The sequence below is a fragment of the Oncorhynchus gorbuscha genome, linkage group LG15 (genome assembly GCF_021184085.1).
Source record: "Oncorhynchus gorbuscha isolate QuinsamMale2020 ecotype Even-year linkage group LG15, OgorEven_v1.0, whole genome shotgun sequence".
In the NCBI taxonomy this organism is placed as follows: domain Eukaryota; kingdom Metazoa; phylum Chordata; class Actinopteri; order Salmoniformes; family Salmonidae; genus Oncorhynchus; species Oncorhynchus gorbuscha.
In genome coordinates, this window is record NC_060187.1 from 69,230,247 (window position 1) to 69,243,511 (window position 13,265).

The window sequence follows — 13,265 nt, forward strand, 5'->3', positions numbered from 1 at the left end:
ATGAAGACACGATACAAAACAACAGCAAATTCATGTTTTTATTGTACATAATGATACTGTGTAGATGTTCTTGTGTACACGGTGTACGTATGTGAAAAGCATTTTATTCCATTTTATTTCCAAACTACTCAAAAGTGCCAAAAATATATTTTCTTTGTCTTTTTCCAACTAGATTTCAGTTACATTTTACAATGGCAGGGCGGAGACAGCTTTCGGCATGTACCTTGCAGGAGTATAGTAAGCTAGTAGGCTGAATGGAAACCAACCAACACATGCTAATCCACGATTCTCTCACATCTCACCCAGTGTCTTACACTCACAGACAGATTCCAAAGGGCCTCCCACTCACTCACTCAGTCACCTACCACAGATGAGGGACACATTGTCCCCTGCCTGTCCCTGTCCCTCCCTGTCACACCTGCTATGTCCTGTTCCTACTCTACTGTAGGTGCCAGCAGGGCCCTATGGGGCCCAGTCCAGGGACCCAGGGCATGCATCACTCTGCTGTATCATGGCACCTGATCATCAGCAGCAGCTTCCTTCCCTTCTCTCAATAACGTGTTGCAGGAACCACGGAGCCGTTGACAGGCATGTGTATCACAGCAGGTCCAGGTCAGCTGACCAGCGTCCCGCGCTAGAGCGCAGCACCTCCCGCTCGCGGTCCACGGAGCGGCCCGACTCCGCCCTCATGAGGTCCATGCCGTCTTTACCCTCCGGACGCTCCGCCCCTCCCTCACCTGCCTTAACGAGGTGACCAGACAGACACATCTACAGGAGGCTGGTGTCACTATAAATCAGACGATGGCCTCATTGTAATGGCTGGAATGGAATTCATGGATTGGAATCAAACACATGGGTTTGATGTGTTTCATACGTTTCCATTTCTGCCATTGCAGCCGTTACAATGAGCCCATCCTCCGATTTCTCCTCCCACCAGCCTCCACTGCATAGCTACTGCCCCACCAATCCAAAGAATAACAACCACCACCCACCCCTCTCTCTGCCTGTCTCACTGCAACCAACCACCAACCCCCCACCACCCACCCAGCATCCAATCAGCATCCAGCCAGCTCACCACTTTATCATTTACTCCGCCCCCCCTCCTAAAGCAACGAATGGTGCTGCATTTCCTTCCCCATCCCAGACTGGTAGTAGACTAGATAGTAACTCATTTTGTTTTTGGAACACACTACTTATACACCACTTAGACTGAGTATAGTAGTGATGGATCACCATTGTGCTTTTCTTTCTTTACTAACATTACCTGTTATTATCCTGTAATTACATATTTTTTTCCCAGTTATTTTTTTCAATCTTTTGTAGAACGTCAGATCGCATGATCGCATTGGTCCACATTGAACGAACACCCAACGAGCGCTGTCCTCACTCTTTCCTTGCAGCTTGATGGGTCGAGTGAAACATGCCATTCATCACCTTTGTTGCAAAACTGATGCTACATTATCTCTAGCATGTCATGTGCCAAATGTCATTGTTTTGATGCGCTTTAGAGTTCACAAACTGGTAGGTGCTGACATGAATTAGAAGGAACCCAGATACCCTGCTTTGGCCTACACCAGATATGCAGGATTTATTCAAATCAGTCAGCAAACTACCAATTACAAATGAGCTTGATCATCTGTTATGTGCTTTTAATTTGAGTATGGTTAAGATACCACTATTCCTCAATACTAGACATTTTCAGGTAATAACTTTTAGTCATTAATGTTTAGCAAATGAAGTATTAATTCAAGCTACAGTATTAAATTGATGCTTCTACATAGCCTGACTTCAAAACATATTCTCAGAACCCCTTTTGAATACAGATGTGTTTAGCAGACACAGATGTTCAACTGGCAGATGGTGTAAAAACACAATACAAGTCTTATGGGAGAAAGAATATCTGTTGAATCTGTTCAATACGATAGATTGATAAAAACACAATACAAGTCTTATGGGAGAAAGAATATCTGTTGAATCCGTTCAATACGATAGATTGATAAAAACACACTACAGAAAGTAAAAGGCAGTTAGTTATTAACGTGATCAGTTAATTGATCAGTTTATTGATCAGGTAATTGATCTGTTATGTGTCCAGCTTTCACCGATCCAACAACATGGCAGCATCCCTGGTTGAGCATGGACATGATTGTACACAACAGTATATAGGGTATGTGTTTGATACAATCTTTTGTCCATGTTTGGTTCATTACCAACCCCAGTAGACAGTAGTTTGATGTGTTGATGTTTCAACAACCAGCCTGAAACCATCCTCTCCTCTTACATAACAAAGCAAAGCACGCTGGGAAATGTAGTCCTTCTGCTTGTCCGGGATCTTCCAACCAATCACAGGTCAGCTCTGTGCCTGACCTCTGATACTTGACTCACCCGGACTGTACCACTTTGTGCCTCCCCCCGTAGGGCGAACCCCCGCAGCGGATCGGCTCAAACCAGCCCCACCAGTACCCCCATGTCCGACAGGAGAGGAGGTCGACAACTACCACAGCTTCCACCCACAGGGACCAAGGGCAGAAGTAAGTTCTCAGCTTTATTTTCCATACACTGCTCTGGGCCTCAGTGGCATCACTGCCACTCTGGTTGCTTTGGTTTGGTGACACCTTAAGGCTTTTCTCCATTGGTCACTATGGTCACTTACTTTGGAACAGGTTTGACTTTGATTGAAGCTTCTCTTTGTCAGAAGCAATTGTTTCTTGTTATTTGCTAGTCTTTAGCTGGGTATGGCACCTTGAGATATTGGTTATTTTGTGCCATAAACCTCTGAGTGGGGAAAAGGCTCATAGCAAGTTTAACAGATACTGCTGTCTGTTGGTTCTCTCTGGTCAGTTGCTCATGAACGACAGCTTGGCTCAGAATTCCTTGTTAAGCTGTGTCTTCTGTTTTAGTGAGTTTGTTGTGTGTCTTATGGTCTCAGTACTCTATATATCTTGTCAGTGTTAACCAGGGTGTCCTGTAGAAGGTTTACAACATGCATTGTAACCTTGGTCAGTTAGCGATATTGGTGATGTTGTCTCTTCATAAACATTTGATATTTTTTATTTTAATTTCTACTCAGTTCCTTTTTGCCATTCCTTCCTCAGACGATGGAGAAGAAGGAACAGAGCCTTGTGAAGGTCTGTAACATAGAGTGTAGGTTTGAAAGACTGAATCTGCCCGCAACGGCAGGGACCAGGGTCCCGTTCAGTAGCACATCAAAACAAAACGTTTTACAACGGATAATTGAGAATCTGTATTCTGATAGGACAAGTTCAGTGAGAACCTCCCTGTTTCACTACGTTTCAAAACGTTTCCTCTCTACTGAACAGCCCTGATTACAGTGGTCCACAGCACCCCCTGTCTGTCTCTCACTCCCTGACTGTGTGACCTAGCAGTCCTGTGTCCTAGCTTAGCCTTCTTCTTAGTCTCCTTCTGGTTCCTACACTGGGTCAGTGTTGTCCTCTAGCATCGTAGCGTCCGTGTTTTTCAGTTGTCATGAGGTCTACTGTAGTTTTGTGTTCTATGTTGAACAGTCCTCAGTTTCGTGTTATGACTTCAGAGTGCTCAGGTGAGACGTGTCACTGGGGGTTCTGGCGTGGACACGGTGCAGTAGACTATTTGTGTTTTAAACGTGTGATTCCGTAACCAGTGTTGTTAGTAGTAAAGTAATTTATCCAGAAGCAAAGTAATACATGATTAACTTTTTATTGAGTCTGGGAAGGCTATATTGTAGTGCCCTTAACTGTCCCTGGTACAACTGAGTTGCATGCAGAGCGTTCATCTAGTTCCTCCTGTACTGTGAGACTCCTTGATGAGGAATCAGAACTACTACAGACAGCGGGATCCTGCTTCTCTTACTGAAGCTCTTCAGGGTCACAGACAGAATGACATCTTAAACCGTTTGATTCATCAGCACAAATGTAATGTTCTCATTTAACTCTCACTAAAATGTTCTGACAGGTTGTAACAGAGTGTGTCACATGATGTAAGGGTGTGGTGATGGAAGGGAGGGGATGAGCCTGAGATCTCTGAGAGCTGCGCTTTGAATTGACAAATTAGCTGAGTGGTGATTGGAGGGAGCGGGCCACGAGAGAGAAGGAGAAGGGAGCGAGAGAGAGAGGAGAGCAGAGGGAGAGAGAGGGAGGTAGAAAGCAGAGAGAAAGAGAGAAAGCCTAGCCGGTGCTGAGAACCTGTCCCAGAACTCCTTCATCATTGTCAGAAACCATGAGCACTCCTCTCTCCTCCTAGTCTGCAGCCAGCCAGCCAGTCTCTCTCCTGCCCTCTCTCTCATATCCCCCTTCCCATCTCCCCATCTCTCCTCTGTCCCTCCTCCCTCTCCCTCTGTCCCCATCTCTCTCCTCTCCCCCTCTCTCACCCTGTCTCCACCTCCCCATTCCTGTCTCTCCGTCTCTATCCTCTCTCTCATATCCCCCTTCCCATCTGCCCATCTCTCCTCTGTCCCTCCTCCCTCTCCCTCTGTCCCCATCTCTCTCCTCTCCCCCTCTCTCCCTCTGTCCCCACCTCCCCATTCCTGTCTCTCCGTCTCTATCCTCTGTCTCTCTCCTCCCTTCCCGTTTCTCTCCTCTCTCTGTGATGGGTTAATGGCAGCGGGTGGGCAAATGGGGGAGGCATTCTAATGTATTGATCCGACCCTGGGCTGACGCTCACACAGCCCTACAGTATGACACAGCCAGGACTTATCTAATCATGGCACTAATGCTGCTGCTGCTGCTGCTGCACGTGGTACTGATCCATAGAGGCCAGGGGATTGGAGTTGGCTGGGCTGGGCTGACAGGGCTGGGCTGGCTGGGCTGGGATTCAAATAGGAGGGTTGTTTGAAATGTTGAGGTAACAGAAATCAAGGCAGAACAGGGAATGTGTATCCAGTCAGGTGTGTGTGATTGTACCTTTGTGTTTCCTGCCTAGACAAAGGATCCATGTTGTTGCACCATGCTGGCTTCAGTTCGATTTGTATTTATTAACCAGGAAGTCCCTTTGAGCTCAGAATACCTCTTTTACAAGGTTTTACAAGGTTGTGATATAGTATCCGTGGTGACCCCTGTTCAACCGTCGTGCCCTGATTTTATTGTTCCTTTATGTGGACAGGGAGGTCAACATTGAGACCTGAACTAGCTTTGACGGCTTTAGCCACAAACCAAGTGATATCTGATCAGCCCCTGTTCCTGTTGTTATCTATCTGTCTCTACTACGACCCCCGACCGCTCAGGGGGAACATGGGAGGAGCCTGAGCGGCCTACTGGTGACCTTTGCCCTCAAGAGCAGTACGAAGCACAGCCAGGTGTGTCTATCTACTGGTGTGTCTCAGAGCAGACTGAGCCTGAAGACTTCCTGGTTCACCTCTGTCACCTTTATGTATGTGCCTCTCTGCTGAGAACTCCACACCAGATCTGGGTCCAATACATGATGTACTTAAGCGGCACTTTATTAGTTTGCCTGGTACCATAGGAACCAATAGAATAGTCCCAGAACACGGCAAACTCGAATTTGACCCTGCCTGGTCCACACAGCCTGTATTGGATGGACTATGATGTTGTACCATCTGTATAAGCCCTACAACCATTCTGCCCCTCAGCCAAAACCCTTCAAATGTGATCATTTAGTGAGCCAGTATTGTATGAAGGTACTGTCTTGAATGAGAGTGTCCAGGGTTGTGTTGGCAGGAGCTGGAGTTTCCCACAGGTCTCTCTTCCTAGTTCTTCCTCACCCATCTGTCTGTTCATTCATTCAGTTAAATCTTCTGTGTGATAGTAGTATAATATCTTGGTCATGAAACATGCGCTATACTTCTTGGGCGTTCATATCTGCATGCGTTTGGTCTGCGTGTGTGTGCTTGTGTACATTTATTCTTACAAGTGTGCGGGCGTGCAAACACCTGCACAAGTTTTTGTGTATGTGTGTGTGTGTGTGTGTGTGTGTGTGTGTGTGTGTGTGTGTGTGTGTGTGTGTGTGTGTGTGTGTGTGTGTGTGTGTGTGTGTGTGTGTGTGTGTGTGTGTGTGTGTGTGTGTGTGTGTGTGTGTGTGTGTGCCTGCCTCTGTGCATGCATCCGTATCCGTGTTCCATGATCTCATAAAGCTCCATCTGTGTCCCACTACTGTTCAGACTGTGAGGACAGGCCTCAGCCAGGCCCACCTGTGAATGGGAGGAAAGGCAAGTGCACTCAGGAGTGTGCCATTGCGGTGGTGTGTCCTCAATAGTGCCCTCAGGGGTGTGTCAGTGCTGTGGGACTCTGCATGCCAGTTAGAGCTTCCATAGTTAAATTAGTCAACTTTCTTCCGTGTTTCTGTCTCTCTTTTATCCACATTTCATATTTTCTGAGGTGATGAATGTGATTGATTAGATTTGGGTTGATTTGCAGTGTTTAACTAACCTGGGTGAGTGTGTGGTGATGATAACAAGGATGATCTTCATCATTATGACGATGATGATGATGATGAGGGTGAGACTGATGCTAATAAGTCCAGAGTTTTGTCTCCCTGAGCTCATATAGTCGTGCGTGCCCCAGCCCCATCACAACCACACACCACTAATCTACACTGCCCTTTAATTGAAGGGTTTGAGAATCAATGTTCAGCCCTTTGTCCCCATGTCACAACCACACAATTCAATGGAACAGTATTAGTTATATATACTGTATAGCTCCATGGTCAAATCTGCCGTTTGGAATTAAAGATCATTTCAATTAAACATGTAAGATTTTCGTGCTTCAGTCAAAGCGCCACTTATTGAGATGTAAGTAAATCTAGTGGAGGAAAAGGGATGCATGCTGGGATTGCAGTTTGAAGAGTTTAAGTTGAACCAGTCACCTTAGACACAACATTCATGCAACTGGTTGTTGGTCGTTGTAGATGTTCCAATTTAAATGCTAAATGTCATTAAACTGTCGATAACAGCTTGCAAATATCATCCTTGGTAATGTGCCAACAAAAGATGTACAGATCTGCAATATTAATTTGATCACTCTGTTGTCATAGATAATTTCCTTGCACAGCAGGAAATACAAATTATAATCTATTCAAGGTTAAAAAAGGCTTCTGAAGTTTGTCATTTCCACTTTAAAATGTCAGACTTGATTTGACCTAACGAAAAATGTATCAACGCCTACAAAAATGTCCATTAATTAATTAATTCATAATTTACATTTCCTGTTGCTACAGAATTATTTACCTGCTGTGAGAAGCAGGGTCAAATTAAGATAGTCCGTCAATTCAAAATACCATTACCACTACTGGCCAGCAGATGGCGCAAAATGCCTAATCTTTGTAAGGGGCTGTCCATGATTGAAGTGCTGAACCTGGCTGCCTTTCCCTGTCGCCACCTCGTTTCGCAATAAAGACACACCAGCAAACACGGTCTAAATATTCATGATAATGAAACAGATTAATTAATACAGCTGTATTTTTATTTTATCTATCCTTTAGATTGTTTAACAACATTGTTTGGTACCTAATACCCATTCAGTGTTTCCCATCCATACTAATAACTTTATTTAATTGATTCCTCCCATGCCCCTGTATCCATGATCATTATAATGTTGACCATATAGCTGACCATAACCTCCACCACACTACTTCTAACCAGGGCCCATAGGGAACTGTGTTCTCTCCCAGGTGACTGTCAGTGAGGTATCTTAGGGTTTTCCTGAGTGCAGCACTATTCATTTTTATTTATTTATTTATTTCACCTTTATTTAACCAGGTAGGCAAGTTGAGAACATGTTATCATTTGAGAGAGAGTTACAGAAATTTGCTAACACCTCATGATGAATCTTGATGGAATCCATCCCACATGTTTAAATAGGAAAGGTTAATTCATTCAAAAAGCTTTATTGCCACAAATGTACACGACAAAAAAAGTATATTTGACAAGAACACTGTCTGTTGTTGTTTACTGTGAGTGTCATCAACAGCTCCTCTGTCTGCTGTCTGTCTGTCTCTCCCTGCCCTGCCTCAGAGGTGACATGGGAGGACCAGCAGAAAGGCCTCAATGGTTCTCTTTCTGACGGAGGAACACAGCCAGGTTTGTCTTGGGTTGTGGTCCCAAATGGCACCCTGTTTCCTACAGTATGTAGTGTACTACTTTTGACCAGGGCCCATAGTGTATTACTTTTGACCAGGGCCTATAGTGTACTACTTTTGACCAGGGCCCATAGTGTACTACTTTTGACCAAGGCCCATAGTGTACTACTTTTGACCAGGGCCAATAGTGTACTACTTTTGATCAGGGCCCATAGTGTAATACTTTTGACCAAGGTCCATAGTGTACTACTACCTAATCTTGGTCCCTGGGGGCTCCTCACTGTGGTTATCCTTATCCAAAGGTCAAAGAGGCTCTGACCTCTGTCCTTCTCCTCTTTGTGATGTGCAGTGATGCAGTGTAGCATGAGAGTGTTTGGTTTGGTTTGGTAAGTGGTTTGCTGAGTTAGTTTTGTGGTCGGTTCTCTGAAAACTGACATTTTAGTTTCTTTTAAACATGTCTAATTCATCTCCATAACAATACGGTTTCTGGTTTGGGCTGTAGATTTACATGTAAAAGAGTGTTGCCAGGCAAATCAGCTGTGAATGTTTAGAGATATTGTTTCTCAATTAACTTGTTGAGTATCCATGGAAACACATTTGTAAATCTCCATGTATGGCCGAATTTACATGTAGATCCAATTATGAACCCTTATTATGTGACTGAGTGAGTGTGTGGGACGGACTTCTGGAAGAGCTGTGTCAATGGAAATTGTATATAGGCCCTCTGGAGACAATGAACTTGATTGAAGATCATTTTGAGGTAGATGAGATGAGCATCACTGAAAGTGTTATCCATGATGATAGTCATTAGAGCTTCTCTTACTGCTGAATGAAAGTAGACCGGCTCTGACTGATACATCATGAATCCATTAGCTAACACCTTGATAAAATGCACCATGCCACCAGGACACATTTGAATTAAGAGTTGCATACTGACTGTTTTGCTTGGTACAGTTTCCTAGTTGTCACCAGTTTTCTTGTCATGGATTGCAGTGTTGTGGTGTCGTCTTTATTGAACCGTACCTCAGTGAGGGCAGTAGTTAATGACTTCAGCTTTAATGAGGCTTCAATGTTAGTCTCTCTCTCTCTCTCTCTCTCTCTCTCTCTCTCTCTCTCTCTCTCTCTCTCTGTCTCTCTCTGTCTCTGTCTGTCTGTCTGTCTGTCTGTCTGTCTGTCTGTCTGTCTGTCTGTCTGTCTGTCTGTCTGTCTGTCTGTCTGTCTGTCTGTCTGTCTGTCTGTCTGTCTGTCTGTCTGTCTGTCTGTCTGTCTGTCTGTCTGTCTGTCTGTCTGTCTGTCTGTCTGTCTGTCTGTCTGTCTGTCTGTCTGTCTGTCTGTCTGTCTGTCTGTCTGTCTGTCTGTCTGTCTGTCTGTCTGTCTGTCTGTCTGTCTGTCTGTCTGTCTGTCTGTCTGTCTGTCTGTCTGTCTGTCTGTCTGTCTGTCTGTCTGTCTGTCTGTCTGTCTGTCTGTCTGTCTGTCTGTCTGTCTGTCTGTCTGTCTGTCTGTCTGTCTGTCTGTCTGTCTGTCTGTCTGTCTGTCTGTCTGTCTGTCTGTCTGTCTGTCTGTCTGTCTGTCTGTCTGTCTGTCTGTCTGTCTGTCTGTCTGTCTGTCTGTCTGTCTGTCTGTCTGTCTGGTGAGGTGAGGTGAGTTGACACGGTGGTGTGATCAGATCAAAGCTGAATAAGGCAGATGTCTCACAGTGTTGTTTTATTCATGCCTCTCTTCATTATTCAACTTAATGAAGACGGAATTGACCTAAATGCAGATGTTGACTACAGTGCGTTACACATTAAGGCCAATAATCAGAGTGTCGTCACCTGGCCTTACACATCATCTCTGTCCCACATGGCACCCTATTCCCTACATAGTACACTACTTCAAAAGTAGTGCACAAACGTAGGAATTAGGGTGCCATTTGGGACGCCGACAACAACTCGTATAGCTGCAGCTGGTCTCCCAGTGGGTGTACATCAAAGCCTTCAACATGGAAGCATACAAGAAGGGGGCAAGAGGAACAGTAGGGGGGTAGGTGGGCAGTGTCACTGGACAGTGTCATTTCAGTGAAGAGAGTCTGTGCGCTAACCACCCCCACCACAGCGTGCCCTGGCATAGTTAGCAGAATCACTATGCCCATGTGAAGCCACAGTTTGTTCCTTTGCTTATTTTGATCTCTTTTAGCCCACAATAGAGTCTTACTGTATCTTCCAAAATCCCATGAAAATTCAATACCATGACATGCATAACATACAGTAAGTGTATCTCTCTCTCTCTCTCTCTCTCTCTCTCTCTCTCTCTCTCTCTCTCTCTCTCTCTCTCTCTCTCTCTCTCTCTCTCTCTCTCTCTCTCTCTCTCTCTCTCTCTCTCTCTCTCATTATGCAAGATGATTTGCACACGGCAGGGGGTGATTAATGAAAGGCTGATGAAAGCACAGCTCATCAAAACCTCAGCACATTCTGTTTTCCTCCCAAGACTCAGTGGAGGAATAGGAGTGGGATTATGTACTGGAGTAGGGGGAGATGGCTGTTAATTGGAGGCAAACAGAGGCTCTGGAGAAGAGAGTGGCTGCTAGTCCATCCCAGCTCTCTCTGTTGTGTAACCTGTTCATTCCCAGGGGTATTGGTGGGCCTACTCTCTCTGTTGTGTAACCTGTTCATTCCCAGGGGTATTGGTGGGCCTACTCTCTCTGTTGTGTAACCTGTTCATTCCCAGGGGTATTGGTGGGCCTACTCTCTCTGTTGTGTAACCTGTTCATTCCCAGGGGTATTGGTGGGCCTACTCTCTCTGTTGTGTAACCTGTTCATTCCCAGGGGTATTGGTGGGCCTACTCTCTCTGTTGTGTAACCTGTTCATTCCCAGGGGTATTGGTGGGCGTACTCTCTCTGTTGTGTAACCTGTTCATTCCCAGGGGTATTGGTGGGCCTACTCTCTCTGTGCCTCAGCCTCAATCACAACAACAAGGTTTCTGAAAGAAAGAAAGAAAAGTTGATGTGGTACTTACGTCAATTTATTTGACTCTTTTGTTTGGGAGCTTTCTGTTTTGTACCTACCGCTGCCTCTCTGCCTGCTTTTGGTTGTTTATGTTCCAGGCTGTCTGTCTGTCTGTCTGTCCGTCTCTCCACAGTAGACTATTAGTCCCTGACTCAAGTGGCTCCCCCACCGCCTCTCTTCTACCTCAAGTCTTTTAGGGTTTCTGTCTGCTTTGTCAGCTCCAATGCTCTTCCTCCCATCCTTAACTTCTATTTGACTGTTTCAGCTCTCTTTCCTCTGGACAGTACACAGCAGCTCACCTTTCCCCCTCTTTGTTTTTCAATAACACTACAGGTCTTAGTCCAGCCGCTCCCGGCCTGCCTTGCACCCTTCTCTTCTCTTCACTTTTCTCCTTGGCTGTCCATTAGTGCAATTTGTGTTAATGTGATCTTTCTTTGTTGTGCTGTATGATTTTGTTTGTGTTGTTGTGCCCTGTGCTTGTTGTTGTTGTCGTTTTTGTGCCACCCCCTCCCCATCATGCCCCCCCCCCCCACACACACTCTGACCCCCTCCCGACCTGTGCGGCGGCCACTGTGAAAGAGGGCCCTCCACAGTGATGTCACTTCCTGTCCATGGTGTCAGCCCTCTCACTCCCATTTCCTGTCTTCTGTCTGTATCTATGTTTTGTCATGTGACCCCAGAAGACACGGACTCACCAGGTTGGACCAGCTCAGGTCTGTCCCTCCTTCTTCTGTATGCCTCCCCTTTTTACCTCCTTCTCATCTTCCTCATTCCTCCTCTTCTTCATCCCGCCTACTCCTGCTTTCTCATGTCCATTCTTCCCTGCTGATTGAGCTTGTTGGAGATGTATTTTTTGGAGGGAGGGGATGGATTTGACTCAGTTTGTGTGTGCTTGCTTACATGTAAGCATGCATGGTCATACATGTCAACTGTGTTCATTGTAACATGTCTGTTGTTCGGCTATATTCAACCCTGACGACATTTCATTGAGGCATGTTGTACAAATACAACCTAGGAATCCTGATATGCCACCAAGATGGCAGAAAGTGCATCTCATTCTGTACCATTGTCTTTACAAGGCTTGTTGTTGCTCAACTACAGCAGAAGGTCATATCTCATCAACTGTCACACAAAGCTAAAGGACAGGACAGGAAATCATATTCACATGTTGCAGAAAAACTAACATGGAGGCTGTCCTTTCATTTCCCATCACTCCTGGAGGTCTTCATTTAGTCTCATCTCTTATCTTTCTACATTCATTTGCTCTTTGTTTTTGTGATTTCTTTCTCTCATGCGCCTGTGCTTCCTCTCCCCACCGCCATCATACAAATCTAAAGTAGAGAGAATGAAAGTGTGTCCAGAGAATGGTGATGCAGGTAAGATGGCTAGAGTTACTGTAGTCTGCCTGACATCACGAAGTGAGGTCGTCCCAAATGGCACCGAGCCCTTTCCCTAGTCGAGTGTATTCTGTTGGACCGGAGCCACATAGGAACACTATTTAGGGAATAGGGTTCCTCTGATCTGAATACTCCCTACACTACAGACTGACTGACTGACCTGACTGACTGACCTAACAGACCTGACTGACCTGACATGCCCACTGTGGCATGTGGACAGTCACGTTTTCCCCCCAAAGCCTCTGTGAGCTCTGGGAGGTTGGTGGCTGCTTAGAATAAATTCTGAATAATTATTTCAGTAAAACTAAGAGTTTGTATAGTAAAGTCAGGGCTCCAGACCCAAAAGATCATGTCTGAGATCTTGACACGGAATAACTGACACCTTTCATTCAAACCCTTCACGTAAACTCCAAGTGAACCCCTTCATTATGAAGTTGAATATCTCTTACAAGTTGTTTGGGTTTTCTGACTGTTCATTTTTCCGTCTGTTATGTGTCATCATGGACTGACTGACTGTTGGTGTCTGGGTGAACTAACTCTGAATGCTGCATGCAGCACTTTTATACAATAACATTGTCATGTGAAAATGATACCCGAATGTGTCTTTGGATCATAGTAATGCGTGGTTCCTTAATCAAAGTAGAAACCTTTTTTATGCCGATATCTTGAGGACTTGTTCAGTCAGTGCTTTATACCAGAACCCCCAAAACATTTCAAAAGACGATTCCTGAGTAGCGTTGCAAAAATCTGTGAATTTCCCCCAAATTCCCAGGTTTTCCAGAAATCCTGGTTGGAGGATAACAGATGATTCCCTTGTGATTCTGGGAGTCTTCCAACCAGGATTTCTGAGTATGA

At 45.2% G+C, this 13,265-nt stretch overlaps 1 protein-coding gene across 13 annotated transcripts in view; it reads left to right on the plus strand.

The window, feature by feature from the left end:
* The window catches only part of rims2a (regulating synaptic membrane exocytosis 2a), a 265,865-nt gene that overhangs the window by 205,094 nt on the left and 47,506 nt on the right, over window positions 1–13,265 (plus strand). For 9 of the 13 annotated variants that reach the window (XM_046302555.1, XM_046302556.1, XM_046302557.1 and 6 more), the window contains 3 exons: window positions 568–750; window positions 2,419–2,531; window positions 11,694–11,726. In XM_046302555.1, coding sequence (XP_046158511.1) covers window positions 568–750; window positions 2,419–2,531; window positions 11,694–11,726 — 329 coding nt within the window. The remainder of the gene's footprint in view (window positions 1–567; window positions 751–2,418; window positions 2,532–11,693; window positions 11,727–13,265) is intronic. The other 4 variants (XM_046302569.1, XM_046302570.1, XM_046302571.1 and 1 more) reach the window with 2 other exon arrangements.